This window comes from Typopeltis vanoorti, chromosome 10, assembly GCF_054136105.1.
Source record: "Typopeltis vanoorti isolate ZY-2024b chromosome 10, IOZ_Tvanoo_1.0, whole genome shotgun sequence".
Taxonomy (NCBI): domain Eukaryota; kingdom Metazoa; phylum Arthropoda; class Arachnida; order Uropygi; family Thelyphonidae; genus Typopeltis; species Typopeltis vanoorti.
This window is the reverse complement of record NC_143558.1, coordinates 18147170-18168797: the sequence shown is the minus strand read 5'-3', so window position 1 is coordinate 18168797 and position 21628 is coordinate 18147170. Positions and strand designations below refer to the sequence as shown.

The following is a 21628-nucleotide window of genomic DNA, read 5'->3' as shown; positions in this document are numbered from 1 at the left end:
AGTGTCTGAAAAACATAAAGAATGACTATGATGTACTAAACTCTTAACAGTTCCAGCCTTTTGACTAGGATGGTGATGAGATTCAGCATGGATATAATGGCCTGTATGAATCTTCTGAAAAACTAAAAAATATAGGCTACAATCTGGCTGATGAAGAATTAGAGCTAAAAAGGCTAATTGGTTATTTATTTATTTCTTCTAAGGTGAATTGGATCCTCTCCTGGCATGATGAGCATTTAATTTAAAAAGAAACTACTGTAACTCAGAGGAAGTGCCATTCCAAATTTCAAAAATATCATCAACATATCTGAACCAGTGAGTAGGTCCAGGCAAAATGTTATCAAAAATACATTGTTCAAAGTGTTACATGATCAAGTTAGCAATAGTATGAGAAATAAGATTGCCCATTGCTATTCCTTTGATTTATTGAACCAGTACTCTTAATGATATGGATAAACTGGTCATCAATGTTTCAGGCCATCTGCTAACAGAGGATGAATTTTTTATTTTATCAAAAGGATGTGATTTCACCATCTCTCCTAAAGACTGCCATTACAGTTCAAGTTTGGACAATGTTGTAGTTGTTCAGCACTCTCTTTGAAAAGAAAAAAGAGAAAAAAAAAAAAACTCATATTTGAAGTAGAGGGGTTTTAGACTAGAAGACTCTGTGGTAAGTGTCAGTTCCATGCTCTGCTAAACCAAACTTCTCAGACTTATTATGAATATTAATAAGTATTATTAGATTGTTTATATATGAATATTAGATTGTTGTTCCTGTAGTCTCTTTTCAACAAAGCATCTTATCTGTCCAAAGGTAAAGTGATGGCAGTCACAAGGAACTTTGAAGACACCTAGAGAATGGATAGAAGAGATTTATCCTTAGTGGAAGGTAACCAAATGAGAGTTTATTGACAGGAATAAATGCGAGTACTAGATTATATTTCTTAGAAATTGAGTCAGTGATTCCAACAACATAAGAAGCTTAAACTCTATGGACAGATTTTGGGGTTCTTGAGAGAATAGGCTTGTAAAAGTCTAAAACTTAGTGAATCTTCCATGGGGGTTTGATAATACATTGGATGTTGTCCAATTCTGGTTTGAAATCATTGTGTTTTATTTTTATTATTATTATTTTATGTTGATCCCCCATATGAAGAATTGATTGAAATTCTTCTACAATTGAAATTGATCTACAACAAAATGTGTACCATGTATATATATATATATATATATATATATATATATATATTAGGATAACCAAGCAATTTTATATGCTTGGTTATTTTAGCTCCTAATCCCAAGTGTGCAAACAATTAAGTTTGCGCCTGAAACAAAGTTCAAGTCTAAAGATGGTACAACACCAGGGCAGCTCATTGTAAAGGTGGTTAAAGCTTTGATCACTATTCTTAGTATTTTCCCATAATGTAAAGCACATCTCACTAGAAGATGTATACTGCAATGCATTATGGGTGGGGTCACTACCCAGACCGGTTTCGACCTTTTTTGAGGTCTCCTCAGTGAGTAGCTAGACCCTAAATACCAAGGTTTTAGTAATACAAAGCCTTATCAACTTTAATTATATAAGTTGCAACAAGGTGTATTAAGTTTTAATAAAAATCTCTGGAGGAGATATTGATACTAAGAATAGTGATCAAAGCTTTAACCACCTTTACAATGAGCTGCCCTGGTGTTGTACCATCTTTAGACTTGAACTTTGTTTCAGGCGCAAACTTAATTGTTTGCACACTTGGGATTAGGAGCTAAAATAACCAAGCATATAAAATTGCTTGGTTATCCTAATATACAATATACCCAAGTTAAAAATTTATTCCCATATATATATATATATATATATTTCAAGTTATATATATATAACTTGAAATCAGTTTCAATCACATTCGAGATATTCGTTATCATCAAGGCACTTCACAAACTCTAATTTTACAAATAAAATTCTACCAAAAAAGTTGCAATTAACATTTCATATTAGTTTTATGAAAATAGGACCCCCCCAATGGAGAAGCAGCATACATATGCTAAAGCTAGTTCCCACCAGCAGTTTACCACTTGCAAAGACTGCTCCGCATGAATGTGTTAAACAAAGTTAGTTGGTACAACTAACAAGGGGTGCTTAAGGATCAAAGCTGTATAACTGAGAGGAGACCTCCACATAGCCTTTAAAGGAATGCAGAGAACCGACTAGGGCTTCTGACCTAATGCCCAATTCTAACCTTCTCGTGGTGCACTCTGTTTTGTATCTACCTGGATACTGAATGAATGAGGATGGGCTGGCAATTTGGGATTTAGCTGACAAAATTGTATTCTTATTGGCTTAAACCAATATACAAAATGATGGTACAACATGACAACATTTCATGCCGGCTGGGGAGTCGCCCCTGTTAAACAAGGCCCCCAGTTGTTTTCGTCAGGGAACCAGGGTGAACAGCGAAAAGTCAGCTACTGGAACAAATCTGAAAACAATCTTACATTTTGAAGATCAGTACTTTCAACATAAGAAGCCTGAATGGCAAAGAAATCGAGCTAGCTGAGGAATTATATAAGTACCAGGTTGACATAATAGGGATGACTGAAACAAAAAAGACAAAAACTGGTGAGAATTTTCTGAGCAATAAATACCAAATGTTATATTCGGGCAATGACAATCAAGGAAAAGAAGCAGTAGCCATAGTATGCAACACTAAATACGAGGCTAATCTTCTTGAATGGCAAGCAGTCTCGAGTAGAGTAATGTGGGCAAATATCAAAATGGGGAACTGGACAATGAGACTTATTTGTGCCATGGTCCCACAGAAGGTTCTACTAGGGTAGAAGTGGAGGAATTTTTTGAGGCTTTAGAGAAAGCAACTGACACAATGAAAAAGGAAAAGTCGGTCCTTGTTGGTGATCTAAATAGCAGAGTACGGAATGATTGTCAGACATACAAAAATATTTAAGAAAATTTGGAGAAAAGAGCAAAGCTAATAATAATGGCAAATACCTGTTGGCTTTCTGCTTAGGACATGGACTGGTTGTTACTAACACCATGTTCCAACATAAAAATGTGCACAAATTCACATGGAGAGAAGAGGCTAGGAATAAGAAAAGTCTCATTGACTATGTTATTGTTGATAGTGATGCTTTCTCCCGTGTGCAGGACACCAGAGTGTTCAGAGGATTTGAAATTGGAAGTGATCACTATTTAGTCTTGAGCAGGATAAAATTGAATTTCATATTGAAAAGAATAATATATAAGAAAGTTTTAAAGAGAATAAAAGTTGAGCAGTTCTGAGATGTGAACTGTAGACTAAAATACACAAAGATTATTGGAGAAAAAATAAAAGGGTTTGAGAACAGGAACCAAACCTTGGAGATTCAGTGGCAAGCTTTGAAGAAAGCCCTGATTGATTTAGCCAGAGAGGCATGTGGTGAGGTTGTCTGCAAGAATAGAAAAATCAGAACTCCATGATGTTGGAGGCTTAATGGATTTTTTACAACGCTCGAAAAGAATTAAAATAGAATTTAATACCTCCTATATTTCGTCCTAGTCACTAGGACATCTACTGGGATTACAAAAATAACTAATGTAACATAACACAAATATCATACAATACTAAGCCCAGCCACGTGGGTGACACTAAAGTCCTATCTAGGTGGAGCGCCCTCTAAGGGTGGTTGTGGGTGACCTGCAATGTAAGGTGGGATCTCTGGTGATGAGTGTTTCCCAAATCTTTGGAAGCTTAATGCAACCCTGTTTATTACGAATTGGTTGATTTCTAAGAGCTGCTGCTGCTTCTAAGAATAGTCTCTCTTTCTTGAATTTGCTGTGATGGAGCAAGGTGGTTTTTTTCCATGATACCATAGTTGACCATAGTTGTGTTTACAGATGTAAGACTTGTGTTCCTCTAGGTGGATGGATGCTGATCTGCCTGTCTGTCCAAAGTACGCCACCTTACGGGAACAGGGTACTTTGTAAACTCCAGGCCGAGAGGGAGGAGGGAGCAGATCTTTCGTAGAACGGATAAGGGTAGCAAGTTTGTGGTGGGGCTTATATGCTGTGTGTAGTTTGTACTTTTTTAGAATCTTGGCTTTTATTTCTTTCCCCGTAGATGTCCTAGTGACTAGGACGAAATATAGGAAGTATTAAATTCTATTTTAATTATTTTTGAGTGTTCTAAAAAATCCATTAAGCTTCCAACATGATGTCCTCACAGCACTTAAGCCTCTACACACAGAACTCCATGGTGGATTCAGGAAGTTAAAGAGGCAGTGAAGGAAAAGAAGAAACCATATCAAAAGTTCCTGGCAAATAAGTCAGCTTGTGCTCTTAGAGAATACAGAGACAAATGTAAGAAAGCTAAACACTGTGTAAAAGTAACAAAACAAAAGTCATGGGAGGACTTCGGTAAGAACATAGAAAATAAATATTAAGAAGGTGGCAAGATATAATGGAGGTTGTTGAAGAAGCTCAGAAATGGAGGAAAGAGTGCTGTAAAATGCATTAGGGATGATAAAGGTGACATGAAAACTGGAGAAAAAGATATCCTTGAAGTATAGAGTAATTACTTCGAAAAATTGCTAAAAGAAATGAGCAGTGATGTCAGCACAGTGGTAAGAAACACTCAATAGGCATACAGTCAGGAAAACATATCCATACTGGAAGTAGAAAAAGCCATCAACGGCTTGAAATGTGGAAAGGCAGCAGGAGTAGATGATATTCGACCAGAAATGCTGAAGTATGGTGGTATAAAAATTTTACAGTGGCTGGAGTGCATAGTTCAGAATGCTTGGACAGAGGGAAGAATTTTCAATGATTGGAGTGGAGCTCTCACAGTACCATATATAAAAAGGGAAATAAAACTGAATGTGAGAATTACAGAGGTATTTTCCTACTGAGTGGTCCTGGTAAGATTTATGCAAGTATACTTGAGAAATGGTTGAGAAGAATTGTGGAAGAAAAGCTTGGTGAAGAACAAGCTGGATTCAGGCCAAATAGAGGCTGTCAGGATGAGATTTTCACTTTACGACAAATAGTCAAGTAATCTTGGGAATATAACAACGATCTGTATTTAAGTTTTGTCGATCTGGAAAAGGCATATGGCAAAGTGCCAAGAGAGAAGCTATTCAATACACTACAGTTATATGGTGTCAATGGGGCATTGTATGAAGCAATACTTAGTCTTTATTTGAGTTGTAAGGTAGTAGTTAGAATTGAAGGAAGTACAGGAAAATGGTTTAATGTTAAATCTGGTGTGAGACAAGGATGTTCATTATCTACATGGATCACATTATGAAGGAAAGTGGTTGAAACATACTATCATCATCATCATCATTATCAAATTCCTGCCATGTACCCTCAAGGGGTGTACAGGATATGACAGTACTACATGAAAAAATTACATCATTACTAACTTCCTATCTACAATTTTCCTCCAAATCAGCCTGTTACTTGTCAAGACTCCAACATTATCAGATCTTATATTTCTATCGTCTAAGGCACTTTGTACTGTATCAATCCACCTATATCTTGGTCTTCCTCTGGGTCGTTTTCCTGCCAACCTGGCAGAGAACACTTGTTTTGCTAATCTTTCCTCTCCCATTCTATTTAAGTGACCATACCATCTGAGATTAGCTCTGCTAACGCATTCCTGGATGCTGACAATGTCAAGTTCTTTCCTAATATCCTCATTTTTAATATGATATTGCCATTGATGCCATCTGTTCACGCCTCTAATCTTTCTCAGGACTCTCATATCTGCGGTCTCTAGTCTTTGGTCAAGTGTTTTACTTCTGACCCAGCTCTCAGATCCATAAGTTAAAATTGGTTTGAACACAGTCTTGTATACAGCTAATTTAGTGTTCCGACTAATTTCTTTCTTATTCCATATGAATTTATTCAATTGACTTCCCAAGATACCAGCTTTGCTGATTCTGTTGTCTATTTCTATATTTAGTTTACCATCTTCAGTAAAAATTGTGCCTAAGTAGCTGAAATGTTTTACTTGTTCCACAGGTTCTCCATTCACAACACAGTTGACATTTTCAATGATTCTGCCTATTTTCATTGTCTTTGTCTTTTTATTGCTGACCTTCATACCATATCTATTACAACAGCTATTCAATTTAGTCAGAGAATCTTGCAGACTTGTAGCGGATTTATTTAGAAGTATAACATCATCCGCATAAAGCAAAGAGCTGACATTAACATCTCCAATTTTGATATCAGGTTTAATACCACATTCCTTCATAATGTGATCCATATAGATAATGAATAACAGAGGGGATAATGTACATCCTTGTCTCACACCAGATTTAACATTAAACCATCTTCCTGTACTTCCTTCAATTCTAACTGCTGACTCACAACTCAAATAAAGACTAAGTATTGCTTGATATAATGCCCCATTGACACCATATAACTGCAGCGTATTGAATAGATTCTCTCTTGGCACCTTGTCATATGCCTTTTCCAAATCGACAAAACTTAAATACAGATCTTTGTTATATTCCCATGCTTTCTCGACTATTTGTCGTAAAGTGAAGATCTGATCCTGACAGCCTCTATTTGGCCTGAATCCAGCTTGTTCTTCACCAAGCTTTTCTTCCACAATTCTTCTCAACCGTTTCTCAAGTATACTTGCATAGATCTTGCCAGGAACACTCAGTAGGGAAATACCTCTGTAATTCTCACATTCAGTTTTATTTCCCTTTTTATATATGGGTACTATGAGAGCTCTACTCCAATCATCGGGAATTCGTCCCTCTGTCCAGGCTTTCTGATCTATGCAGTGCAACCACTGTAAGACTCTTATACCACCATACTTCAGCATTTCTGGTCGAATATCATCTACTCCTGCTGCCTTTCCACATTTCAAGCCTTTGATGGCTTTTTCTACTTCAAGTATAGATATGTATTTCTGACTGCATGCCTGGTCAGTGTTTTTTATCACTGTGCTGTCATCACTGCTTGTTTCATTTAGCAGTTTTTCAAAGTAATTACTCCATACTTCAAGGATATCTTTTTCTCCTGTTTTCATTTCACCTTTATCATCTCTAATTCCTTTTACAGCACTCTTTCCTCCATTCCTAAGCTTCTTCAACAACCTCCAGAATATTTTGCCACCTTCTTGATATTTATTTTCTATATTCTTGCCAAAGTCCTCCCATGACTTTTGTTTAGCTAGTTTTACACGCTGTTTAGCTTTCTTACATTTGTCTCTGTATTCTGTAAGAGTAAAAGCTGACTTATTTGCCAGGAACTTTTGATATGCTTTCTTCTTTTCCTTCACTGCCTCTTTAACTTCCTGTGTCCACCAGAGAGTTCTGATTTTTTTATCTTTGCACACAACCTCACCACATGCCTCTCTGGCAGAATCAATCAATGTTTCCTTCAGAGTTTGCCACTGAATCTCCAAGGTTTGATTCCTGTTCTCAAACTCTTTCATTTTCTTTTCAATAATATTTCTGTATTTTAGTCTACAGTTTACATCTGAGAGCTGCTCAACTTTTATTCGCTTTAAAACTTTCTTACATGTTATTCTTTTCAATATGAAATTCAATTTTATCCTGCTCAAGACTAAATAGTGATCACTTCCAATTTCAAATCCTCTGTACACTCTGGTGTCCTGCACCAGGGAGAAAACATCACTATCAACAATAACATAGTCAATGAGACTTTTGTTATTCCTAGCCTCTTCTCTCCATGTGAATTTGTGCACATTTTTATGTTGGAACATGGTGTTAGTAATAACCAGTCCATGTCCTGAGCAGAAATCCAACAGATATTTGCCATTATTATTAGCTTTGCTCTTTTCTCCAAATTTTCCCAAAATATTTTTGTATGTCTCACAATCATTTCCTACTCTACTATTTAGATCCCCAACAAGGACCAACTTTTCCTTTTTCATTGTGTCAGTTGCTTTTTCTAAAGCCTCAAAAAATTCCTCCACTTCTACCTTAGTAGAACCTTCTGTGGGACCATAGGCACAAATAATTCTCATTGTCCAGTTCCCCATTCTCATATTTGCCCACATTACTCTACTTGAGACTTACTGCCATTCAAGAAGATTAGCCTCGTATTTTGTGTTGAATACTATGGCTACTCCTTCTTTTCCTTGATTGTTATTGCCTGAAACATACTATTTGATTTTTAAGACCATGGATTTAATACATTTAATACTAGCATAATCTTTCTCGTCCATTTAATACAAGTATAACCTTTCTCGTCTAAAAAGGCTAGACAGTTACAGCTAGCGAAACTAGTAGACAATTAGTATAATGTTTATTAAATCCATGGTCTTAAAAATCAAATAATATGTTTCAATTTTAATGGAAAGGACCAAATAACTTTCAGAAGGAAATGGTATTAAACATAATATCAAAATTGGGGATGTTAATGTCAGCTCTTTGCTTTATGCAGACGATGTTATACTACTAAAGAAACCTGTTACAAGTCTGCAAGTTTCCCTGACTAAATTGAATAACTGTTGTAATAGATATGGTATGAAGGTCAGCAAAAAACAAAACAAAGACAATGAAAATAGTCAGAATCATTGAAAATGTCAACTGTGTTGTGAACAGAGAACCTTTGGAACAAGTAAAACATTTCAGCTATTTAGGCACGATTTTTAGTGAAGATGGTAAATTAAATATAGAAATAGACAACAGAATCAGCAAAGCTGGTATGGTGGGAAGTCAATTGAATAAATTCATATGGAATATGAGAGAAATTAGTCAGAACCCTAAATTAGCTGTATACAAGACAGTGCTCAAACCTGTTTTAACTTATGGATCTGAGAGCAGGGTCAGAAGTAAAGCACTTGACCAAAGACTAGAGACCGCAGATATGAGAGTCCTGAGACTGTGAAAGATTGGAGGTATGAACATATGGCATCAATGGCAATATCATATTAAAAATGAGGATATTAGGAAAGAACTTGGCATTGTTAGTGCCCAGGAATGTGTTAGCAGAGCTAATCTCAGGTAGTACGGTCATTTAAACAGAATGAACGAGGAAAGATTAGCAAAACAAGTGTTCTCTGCTAGGTTGGCAGGAAAAAGACCCAGAGGAAGACCAAGATATAGGTGGATTGATATGGTACAAAGTGCCTTAGACGATAATATAAGATCTGATAAGTTTGGAGTCTTGACAAGTAACAGACTGATTTGGAGGAAAATTGTAGATAGGAAGTTAGTAATGATGTAAATTTTTCATGCTGTACTGTCATATCCTTTACACCCCTTGAGGGTACATGGCAGGAATTTGATGATGATGAGTTGGTACAACATTTGGATCTCCAAAAATGCTAATATTTCATTATATTTCTATCTACAGGGTGAAGTTGATATAGGGGGATTTAAATGTTGATTTTAATTTTAAGAAATGCTGTTGATTTTAATTTTAAGAATGGAGGTAGAGTGTATTGTGGGTGAGGCCAAATGATGAAAACTTCATCCACATAGCAAGTCCAATAGTATTTACTCTCCCGTTCAATAGCTGGCCATATGCTATATACGTCTTTACCTCATATGTTATGCACATAACTGAAGAAGTTTAAATGACTAAAAGCTAAGAGATAAAATCAGAGAAAACTCATGATAAGAATGAAGGAAAATTTATTGAGCTGCTATGTGACAAGTTTCTTAAGCAGCATGTGAAAGAAGCATCTCGAGCACAAAGAGTGTTAGATTTGATTGTAGCATCAGAAGGTGTATCAGTTAAGAATTTGTGACTATTTTGCCACTAGTTGTTGACAGTGATTATGCCAAACCAACCTGGGAAGTGGCAAACTATATGGATGTTACAGTCAGGACAGTTTATATGCAATTACAAATCTAGAAATTGTGAAAAACTCAGGAGAATACTATTTTTGGTTTCATGATATCAGTTGTTGAACGGGATGTATAGCAGCAGCACACGAGAAGAACTTTTCAAAGGTAAAGCATCATTAAGCATCATGCTTAATGATGCTTTATCTGAATGTGTCTCTGGAGTTTGAATAACAAATAGAATAGGAGTGAAATGGATTTGCAATCTCATTAAACATGAAATGTGAAAAGAATGCCATGAAGAGTGAGTTGCATTATGAAATATATAAAGCTTAAACTAGAAAAGTTACAAGTATTGTATGAAAAACTAAGTGGGAGTATGAAAAGAAATTGGCTGCACAACTCAACAGAATTTTATTGTTGAGGTGAGATAGTTCAAATAATGAGTGCTTACTTCATCAAGATCTAAACCTGGTGTGTGTAACACAGTGCTACCACTACATTGTATGATTAGTTATTGGTGCATGAAAATGAGGTTCTAGAACTGTTGCATAACCTGGATAAGAATTTGGCAAATGGGATATCAGCACTTATGCTAAAGGGATGTTCAGCTGAACTGGCAAGGCCTTTCACATGGTTCTATAATTTGAATCTCATTCAGGAAAGTTTCCACAGAAATTGAAAGAATGTATGATAATCCCATTGATAATCCCAAGGACTAATGTGTCTAACTATCAGCCTTTCAGTATCTCAGGAGTGTTTTTAAAGATTTAAGAGAAGTTGGTAAGAACTTGCATTCAGAAATCAGTGATGAATAAACAAAATATACTTTGCAAGGATGAATGGATTTAATAAAGAGAGGTCATGTCTGAGCAATTACTCCTATTTTATAACAATGTTACAGCTGAGTTGAATAAAGGGAATGGATACACTATGATGCTGTTAGACTTTGCTAAAGCATTTGATACGATACCATCATCATGTTACAGCTTACCACTACAAGTTTGTGTGCAGTTAAAGAAAGGGGTAGAGGCTAGATTTTTCTTTCTTAGAGCTGTGAATGAGATGAGTGGAACAGTTTACCTGTTGAAGTAGTGAGTGCATTTGTTATGAATGAGTTTAAGTAATGGTATGACGTTTGTTGTGGGTAATGTATAGCCTCCCTTGATGAGTCTTGACTCCTTAGAAGTCTAATAATAATAATAATAGCAACAACAAAAAACGATTTATTATTTTGAATGTACAACTTATTTTATCTTCTTAGAAGACTTCATTACTAGAGAACGATTGCTATAATGTTAAGTTCAAAATGGATTGCTGACAATCAAAAGTGTTCTGGATCTCACAGCATTGTTAAGCAGGCTCAAATAGGCATGATCACTCATACACCTAAGCTGGATTGCTGTAGAGTAGCAATTAGAGAGGTTATAACTTAAGTTTGTATTAAGGTGGACTGGTTTGAGAACAGTTTCTGTAGATTCACCAATTTTTCTTTCACACTCATCAAAGCATCAGTAAATGTTTTCTGATGTATCTCATATCAGACCACTGAATGAATGGTAAATTCTTCGACATCGAGGTTAGCATACTTAAGAACATGATTAGGTAGAGTGGTGATACTAGTTCTACTCTAGGTGATGTCTCTCACATGTTTTTTCCATATGTAGTTTAATATATTTTACTATCTGACATGATACAGATTATTGCACTCAGCAACCAACATCCAAGAATACAGTTTATTGCAGAGTTGGAAGTTAACTGTTCTCTCCCATTTGCAGATGTCAAACTTACATGCACGTCAGAAAAATCAAATATCCTACAGAAAATCCACACACACACACAAACAATATTTTCATGCACATTCTCATCATTACCTATCCCAAAAGCTTGGCATCATTTCTACTACATTAAGTACCTAATTGCACCCTCATCAGTGGAGAAGAGATCACCAAAGAACTAAAGTTTCTTCTAACAATTCTTCAGATATGGTTATGGTAAAGATAATGATTTTATTTCTCTTCTGTGTGCTGACTTTTTTCCAAAATTTTTTAATTTTGATTAAAATTAAAAAATTTTGATTAAAAGAGCCAAAATTAAAAAATATATATAAAATCCACACTCCTTTCCTCCTGTAACCAAACTTTGTTCCTTGCTTCGTACTGCACTGAAACATGATGGCTTAAATTATCTAATGGTTCACTGTCTTTGGTGTAACTGCGGGAACTAGAGCCACCACTCTATCTAATCATTCTTAATTCTGCTATCACTGGGTGAATGATGGATTCTTCATCATCAGAATTCTTCCAGAAAACATTTATAGATACTATAATGAGCTTGAAAGAAAAATTGTTTAATCTACAGAAATTGTGCTTATTGCGCTCCACTTAACCTCTCTGATTGTTACTCCTCAACCATCCAACTTTGGCATATGTGAGATCATGCCCATATGAATGTGGTCAACAATGGTATGGGATCCAAAACACATTAAAATATCAGCAATCCATTTGTAACTTAATATTATAGCAATTTTTCTCTGGTTCTTCTTATTCACTTCCATGTTATGCACCTGATGGAGTTTCCTAGCAATACGAAACTAGTCATGCTTTCAAAAAAAAAATATAGTTTTTTCTATTTTTTGTTATCCCTTGGCCTTGATTTTGATTAAAAGAGCCAAAATTAAAAAATATATATAAAATCCACACCCCTTTCCTCCTGTAACCAAACTTTGTTCCTTGCTTCGTAATTTAAAAACTTAAACATTTAAGTTTTTTCAAGTTTGTCAGATAGCTGTATATAATCCTTGGCATTATATGTATATCTTCTTATTGGCTTGTATATCTTCTCTATCCTGTATATTCTCCCTACTGACCTGGCCTGGTTAACCAACCAGGTTAACCAGGCCAGGTGAGTGGATAGCATTTCCATTCAGCATGCTCTGGGTTTGAATTTCATTACCTTGGACTGATACCCTGCTTGTTGGAGGCCCAAAGCATATTGAAAAAGTTTCAAGACACTTCAATGTTTCATGTTTGGTGTTTAGTATGGTCTTTAGTTCACCCACAGTACTAATGTACCATAGGTTTTCACATATTCAAATATCCTTTTATACCAAGTGGATACCAAGTACTGGAGAAAAGTACAGGAAGGCAGGAAATGGATCTTCAACCAGAAGTCCCAGTCAGTTCTGTACATTCCTTGCAAGTTATGTGTAGATCTTTTCCAGTTATCTAGCTTTGATTGTTAATCTAGCTATGATTTTATGCATAGCCATTTTTATTCTATTTTATGATGTGTACATGATAAAGTGTTATGGTTCATTCAGTCATTCATTCATTTCGTATTGGTGATTCAATGGCCATGAGCCCCTTTTATGGGGAGGTACGGCACCACCTCAATCCCCCCCCCCCATTTTTATTCGGGCTCGGAACCAGCATAACTGACCATTCAGACCTATGACTGGAGGGATTGTCTTAAGTATTCCTGACTGTATCCGTGTGTGTGTTCACGGGGCTGGTTTGCCTGCTTGCAGGATAAAAAACCCCGCCATCCACGCCCAAAACTGGCTAACTTGGCTATGGCTGAGGAAGCTCCTTAAGCTCCTCACATTGTCGATGGGAATTGAACCTAGGACACTCCTTCCCCAGGCATATGGTTGCGAAGCATATAGCCACTAGGCTAACTGCATGGACAGTGTTATGGTAATATACCTAAAGAATCGGACATATTAAAAATAATCCTACTAGGGCATTACTATTTTTTTCAGAAATGTTCATAAAGGCAACTAATTTTTCAGCTGAGTCAACTGAATTAATAATCATTGTCATTTATTTTTTGCTGTTAATGTTTGGTGTGCACCCCAAAGTATTTTCAATTAATCCTACAGGATTGAATTTTTTCAAGAATATGATGCTGGTTAAATTTGTACTTTCATTCATTATGTATATATAAATTTATAAATTGCAGCAAAATATTTTATTTGCTTCTTGTTTGAAAAATAAAGCACCCCCCATTGTTCAGTCAGTTTCAACAATGGAATTCACATATCCTTTTATGTGATACCAAGTAATGAAGAAAAGTACAGGAAGGCAGGAAATAGATCTTCACTTTGGTTAGAAAGAGCTGGGTTCAAATTATTCCTTTGTCGGTTGCATCATTTTTATTTAAGCATTAGTATCTTTACTAGATGTTCATGTATGTGAGCTACAAAATTTTTTGCAGTTGTTAGTTAGCCTTCATTAGTAAAATCAGTTTTTATAGTTCACAAAAGTTTATATCAAAAACAAAAATTAGGATTCAGATCTCATTTGTTATGTGGGAATGAATGTTTATAAAAGCTTTTCAACTTAATGTGACTAAACTATTCCCTTATGAAGGATGCAGATTTTCTCCACTGCTAGATAGCACATTAGTGATATCATAGAACATATATTGACAGATATAGCAGACTAGCAATAGGATTTAAATGCCTTATTGTAGCATATGTTAGATCCTGAATGAAGGAATCTTGCAAAGAAATCATTCATTCAAAATCCAACATATTAAACTTACAAAAAAAGAGAAATACCTGCACATCAGCTAAAATTAAGTTAAACTTCTTCACTTTATGTATAAAATTTGCATTCCTTATTTCATGTACGATATATTTAATCTGTTGTGTTCATATTAAGATTTTATTAGAGTATGTTTTATAAGAGGGATAATCTGACTTAATTTAAGCCTCACTTAAGCTGTGTAAAATTAACTGTGAGTCATCAAATAGTTACTAAATAATGATTCTTGGAAGGTATAAAACTACACATGTACAGTGTAACGCAGGTGGCAGTTGCTTAAGCAGAACGTATATTGACGCAAATTCTGGGAATACAAGAGCATAACAGCATTGGGAAAAGGCAAGGGATGAACCCAAGGGGTGAAAAGATATGGGTCGTGCAAAGGGGGCTGAGGAAAAAGAGGGCGCTCTAAGGAGGAATATAAGGGAATGAGCACCGTATCGGAAAAAATTCTTGTCGTATCGTTTTCCTGTTTGGTGGCTCGGAAGTTAGCGGGAGTTCGCATAAAAGGGGGGGGGGGGTGAAGCGTCGGAGCTAAGATAAGATGTCAGACAGCAGGCTTTCTTGAAAATGGAGAAGGATTCTACACAGAGCTGAAGGTAAAAATTTCGAGTCCTAGCAGAATTAAACCATCGCTGAGAAGTCCCATCGAGTTGTTCCTGAAACACAAAGATTTAAGTCCGTTTTCAGCAGGAATAATGAAGATAGCGTAACCCCTACATTGGCGTATGGACAGCCAATAGACAAGAAGTAACCAGACGTACACGTGGTGCTGAAAGATGCAGAAAAAGTTTGGTAAAGTGAAATTACTCTATTTTTGTATAAAATTCATTAGAAGAGAGAAGATTGTTTGCGAATGTGAAATTAAGAACAGTATTCTAAAGAACTCTGTGGACAGTCTCTAATTAGAAAGTTACTCTCCTTTGAGAGAGTAAGAAGAATTGTTTGGAAAAGATCTTTAGTAATTGTGTGATAGGATTAACTTAACGAGATCAGAATTGTGGATTTTAGTAACTGAGTAACATTAGAATGTTTGTTTATATTATCTTATAAATAGCATTACAGAAAGAAATTTTAGATTAACTTCATATCATTTGCTATCTATCCCAATATGCAGTTATTGTGTTTCACATGCTTTATGACCTTTAATTAATTTAGAATATGTTAACCTCTTAACTCGAGTTTCATTTAGTATCGAGTCATAATTAAGTGTATGAATTTTGTATTCTGTTTAGATATTCCAATAAACATGTCATATTTACCTAAACCTGTGTCATGCCTGATTACGATTCCAAACTACCACTTATAAAAATAGAACCTATTTTGGCGGGAAGAAATTAGAAAGAGTATATAATTATAGATTTTGGTCACTGAATCTATACAGCAGCATTAAAATAAAGTATTGTGTGAGAACGGCTAAGAGTCTAGTATTGTCTCCCTGAGTAGGAACCTTTTTTACTATAGGATACTGGCTGGCGCAGCATAATAAAAATTTGCCAGTATCCGAAGAGGAAACAGTCCTAGACATAAATAGATGTAAGCATATTAGGCCCGATATCTGAAGAAGAAAAATAGTGATAGAAAGATAGAATAGGAAGATATAAAGCAGTCAAATATAGAGAAAGCAACGACATAACTATAGAGCAGCTGGTAGGACTTTAATTGAATAAGGTTTTGAATAAGAAAGGATTTAATCAAGTAACAAACTCTTTAAGTATAAATCATATAAATACAATTTAACACATATGTTATTGGCAGTGACAAGCTGTTTGGTTTGATACTTGAATGGAAAATGGGGATAAATAGCATTATTTTATAATATTTTCTGCAGTTACTTTAAATTTTTGAAAGGATAGTTATGTTTGTTATAACACTTTTTAATATGGACATATTTGAGCCCTTAAAATAGTGTAGACAGTGGTATTAGTAAATGGCTGGTAAGATAAAGTCTATTGATGCCTTTTAAGATCAGTTATTGGAAATGAACATGGTTATATAAGACTTGTATAGGGATCAAAAAAGTAAATAATGATTTTGAACTGTAACTGTTGTACAAAAACAGTTTGCAGTATCTGTAGATACTGTACTACCATATATTGTAATACTATATATTTTTTCTTTCTGTATATATTATTAATGGTTACTGATGTAACTCCGTGTGAAAACAGTGTTTCACACTGATTTTGGTATTAAAAATATGACTGTTCTATCTTTTTTTTTAAGGAGGATAATATCAGATTCCATTATTCTATCGTTGCTTTATCTTTTAGGTAATTTCTTCTACTCTGTCGGTTTTACTACCTAGTCCAGAAGGTTCAGTTACAGATGAAGACAAAAAGGTAAGAAATATTTCTTCATCCAGCATATTTAAAATACAATACAAAAGCTTGATGTATTTTATTTTATTTTCATATTCTTCCTCAGTACTTTAAATCCATTTGGAAATTCCTTGCATCATATAAAAAGACCAGTCATTATTTAATGTTGAAATAGCATATTTCTCTAAATAACCGATTATTTTTTCTTCTTTAACAGAAAAATCATATTTTGATATGCAGTTATAGTAATAGATCTTATGTATTTCAGTAATTGTATAATTTGTAAATGCTGTTTGAGGCTATAATATCAGCTGCTTGAAATAACATTTGGAGAATAATGCAACCCTAGTTTGTTCCAACTTATTGATATTTACAATTATTTGGAAATAAGTATTCAGCAGTCCATAAGTATGGACTGCTGAATACTTATTAATATTCAGTTACAATTGGTCCATACTAGTGAGAATTAATTAATTCTCACTAGGTATGGACCAATTGTCACCCAGTGTCTTATTTATTTACTGATATAGTTGTTTGCTCTTAAGTAGAATAGATTTCTTATTTTTTGTAGAAACCTATTCTTGAGTTAGTATACTTGTTTTGCTGGTACCCATGTTTTTCAGAGAAAAATCCTTGCCATTTTTTATAATGACAAGGATTTTTGAAAATAAATGCTAAAAAGCTCTTCCATCTCTAATGGAATTTGAACCCAGGCTCTTATCCACACTGTCATCTGTGGTGAAACATGAAAAATATACATTTTTCTCTGTCTCTCAAATTGTTTATGTTGTATTCAAATTAAACTTCTTAACTGAATCAAACAAGGTAGGAATGGCCTGGTATAAATCTATTCTACTTAAAAAATGTATATTGAAATATCAATTTGTAATAACAATTTATTATCAGAGCAGTTAAATCAAAAGCATTTTTTAAAATTTTCGACAAAAAAAAAAAAAGTTGCAACATATAATTTTGCATATTGCATTTCTCTGCTGACCTAGTTGGCTGAGTTAATATACCCACTCTCCAATCCAAAAAATGCAGGTTCAAACCATGAATGTGTGAACGAGGTAGAAAAGGAATTCTTTATCACCTGGTGTGAAAGCACCATTCTCCCTGTTTTAAGCTTGAACTGGTTTGAAAAAGTTCCATCTTTGGTCTCTAGAAGTTAAAGATGCCTAGAAATTATATTACATTCTTGGTTTCGTTCTTTATCCAAGTGTAAGGCAAAGTTTGCACATGAAGAAAAAGAAAAACTTTTTAGTCTTATGAACAAAAGATTCTATTTTTTTTCTCTTACACTCAGACACAGAGGTTTGTCTTTTTCCCCTGAGATAATGTTTCCAATTCCTCCAAGGGTGCAAACTCTAGGAATTGAAATTCCAGGATGTGAACAAGCATGAAGGTGACCAAGGTTTTAAAAGCGATAATAGGAGCTAGTAAGATTTATTCTTTCACACTTTAGGAGGGAAATATATAATTGTAGTTAAAAATGTGGAAACAAGGGATAAACTATTAGAGTTTTACATTTGAAAGTAGCACAGTAATTCCTGTAATGGTGGGAAGCCAGGTTAAAATATGAGGGTGGTCTGAAAAGTTCTCGGCCTTGACCATAGATGGCAACACTATTGGCACGACTTTTTTTTCTTTCTAAGTTAGTACACTTGTCATAAGCATTCCTGTGAAATTGCAAGTCATTCTATCAGGTAGTTCATTTTATACAGCTGTCGGAAGTCAAAGTGTTGTCTGTATCCCTTGAAATGGATAAAATTAAGTATCATGTATCATGCAGTTATAAAATTCTTTGTAAAAGAAGGTTTGATGGCCAAAGAAATTCATTCGAAGTTCATAAAAGTTTATGGGCACTCATCTCCATCATTTTCGACAATTAAGAAATGGGCTGCCGAGTTTAAACATGGCTGTACCAGCCTTGAAGGTGATCCACGTGAAGGACGTCCAAAAAGTGTAACAACACCAGAAATCATTCATCAAGTGCACTATATGGTATTGGATGACCAGTGAGTCAAAGTGCATGAAATTGCTGAGACTATAGGCATTTCAAAAGAACGTGTAGGATATATTTTGCACGAAGAATTGCAAATGAAAAAGCTTTGCTTAAGATGGATGCCATGCTTCCTCACAGCAGATCAAAAACGTACTTCCATGAAAATCTATGAACAGTGTTTGGAACGTTTTAACAAGAATAAAACTGATTTTGTGCATTGATTTATTACTATGGATGAGACTTGGATTCACCATTACACTCAGAATCCAAACAATGGATAGAAGCCAGTTGTTCAACGTCAAAGAAGACAGAGTCAGTTCCATCAGCAAGAAAGGTCATGACATCGGTGTTTTGAGGTGCAAAAGGCATTTTGTTTATTAGTTATCTTGAAAAGGGTAAAACAATAACCGGGGAATATTATTCCGATCTTTTAACCAGACTAGACGAAAAAATTCGTAAGGGAAAAAAGTCTTCTTTCATCAGGACAATGCACCTGTCCACAAAGGTGTTTTGTCAATGGGAAAATTAAGGGATCTGCACTATGAATTGTTGGAACATCCACCATATTTCCCAGATTTGGCTCCCTCTGACTTCTGTCTCTTCCCAAAGCTAAAACTCTTCCTTGCTGGTCACGTTTTTCTTCAAATCAAGAGGTGATTTCAGCTGTAGAGTGGTATTTTGCAGATTTTACCGAGACCCACTACAGGGACAGGATAATGGCACTGGAGCATCGCTGGAATAAATGTATTAGTCTTAAGTGCAATTATGTTGAAAAATAAAAATAATTTTGAAATTATAAATTTATTTTTTCATTGTTAGGCGGAGAACTTTTCAGACCACCCTCGTAGTAAAATCGAGAGATTTCCAATGGAATATATAGAAAACAGTAATGAAATTCTTATCCAGACATTCTCGAAATGGGGTAAAATCATAAACATACAAAAGGGTATATGAGGTGAAGATTCGAAACTGGTTTTCTGGTGAGATCACATTTACAATAGATTTGAAGATGCCCTTACCAATTTTGTTGACATTGGTATTACTCATTTTATGGTGAACTATTTGAGAGTACAGAGGCAGTGCCAGTGTTGCGGTTCATATGATCACTTCAGTGACAACTGCCGCAAAGCAGGTAAATTTTCAAATTTATGGAGATTGGACATATAGTTGATGAGATCAAATCCTGTCTCAGAAATGCAAAAGTTCTAAACATTCAGTTAACACCTGTCCTTTCAGAACTTTCACTGAAAGAGTGGGAGCAGCAGTAGAAGCAATTAGAACAGCATATATATCGGAGAGGCATAAAGGACAGTTCCCAGATCTTCTAGTTCAGGCTAGTAAAGATGGCTCTTTCAAACAAACTATACTTGATAAAATCACAAAAACATTTGCTACCAAATCAGCCAGAAATCATCCCCTGTGAACTGTAGAAAATACACAAATTATTGTGTATTTTCTACATTGAAAATACACAAAATACAAAATACACAAAGATTATTGAAGAAAAAAATGAAAGAGTTTGAGAACAAGAACCAAACCTTGGAGATTCAGTGGCAAGCCTTGAAGAAAACCCTGGTTGATTCAGCTAGAGAGGCATTTGGTGAGGTTGTCTGCAAGGATAGAAAAATCAGAACTCCATGGTAGACACAGGAAGTTAAAGAGGCAGTGAAGGAAAAGAAGAAAGCATATCAAAAGTTCCTGGCAAATAAGTCAGCTTGTGCTGTTAGAGAATACAGTGACAAATGTAAGAAAGCTAAACACTGTGTAAAACTGGCTAAACAAAAGTCATGGGAAGACTTTGGTAAGAACATAGAAAATAAATATCAAGGTGGCAAGATATTCTGGAGGTTGTTGAAGAAGGTCAGAAATGGAGGAAAGAGTGTTGTAAAAGGAATTAGAGATGATAAAGGTGGCATGAAAACTGGAAAAAAAGATATCCTTAAAGTATCGAGTAATTACTTCGAAAAATTGCTAAATGAAACAAGCAGTGATGGCACAGTGGTAAAAAAACACTGATCAGGCATGCAGTCAGGAATACATATCCATACTTGAAGTAGAAAAAGCCATAAAAAGCCTGAAATGTGGAAGGGCAGCAGGAGTAGATGATAATCGACCAGTATGGGTATCACTCAAGTATGGAGGTATAAAAGTCTTAAAATGGCTGCACACTGCATTGTTCAGAAGAACAAATTCCAGATGATTGCAGTAGAGCTCTCATAGTACCCATATATGAAAAGGGAAATAAAATTCAATGTAAGAATTACATAAGTATTTCATTACGGAGTATGACTGGTAAGATATATGCAAGTATACTTTAGAAATGGTTGAGAAGGATTGTGAAGAAGAAGCTTGGTGAAGAACCAGCTAGATTCACGCCAAATAGAGGCTGTCAGGATCAGATTTTCACTTTACGACAAATAGTTGAGAAATCATGGGAATATAACAAAGATCCGTTTTTAAGTTTTGTAGATCTGGAAAAGGCATATGACAAGGTGCCAACAGAGAAGATGTTCAAAATGCTACAGTTATATGGTGTCAATGGGGCATTATCAAGCAATACTTAGTCTCTGTTTGAGTTGTAAGTCAGCAGTTAGAATTGAAGGAAGTACAGGAAGATGGTTTAATGTTAAATCTGGTGTGAGACAAGGATGTACATTATCCCCTCTGTTATTCGTTATCTATATGGATCACATTATCGAGGAAAGTGGTATTAAACCTGATATCAAAATTGGAGGTGTTAATCTCAGCTCTTTGCTTTATGCGGGTGATGTTATACTCTAAATAAATCCACTATGAGTCTGCAAGATTCCCTGACTAAAGTGAATAACTGTTGTAACAGATATGGTTAATTGTTTTCTGGAATATTGTCGTGATGTTCTATTTTCATGTTATGTTCTAAATCCGCCATCTTGGTTCAAGTCACTCTTATCAATATAACAACTAATTGCAAATTGATCACCGATCCAAAAGTAGGGAAATTTATAATTATA

The 21628-nt window shown here is 35.1% G+C and overlaps 1 protein-coding gene across 6 annotated transcripts in view; it reads left to right on the top strand.

The window, feature by feature from the left end:
* The window catches only part of LOC150102202 (ral GTPase-activating protein subunit alpha-1), an 800562-nt gene that overhangs the window by 492814 nt on the left and 286120 nt on the right, over positions 1-21628 (top strand). For all 6 annotated transcript variants that reach the window (XM_090398990.1, XM_090398987.1, XM_090398991.1 and 3 more), the window contains one exon: positions 16586-16654. In XM_090398990.1, coding sequence (XP_090255116.1) covers positions 16586-16654 — 69 coding nt within the window. The remainder of the gene's footprint in view (positions 1-16585; positions 16655-21628) is intronic.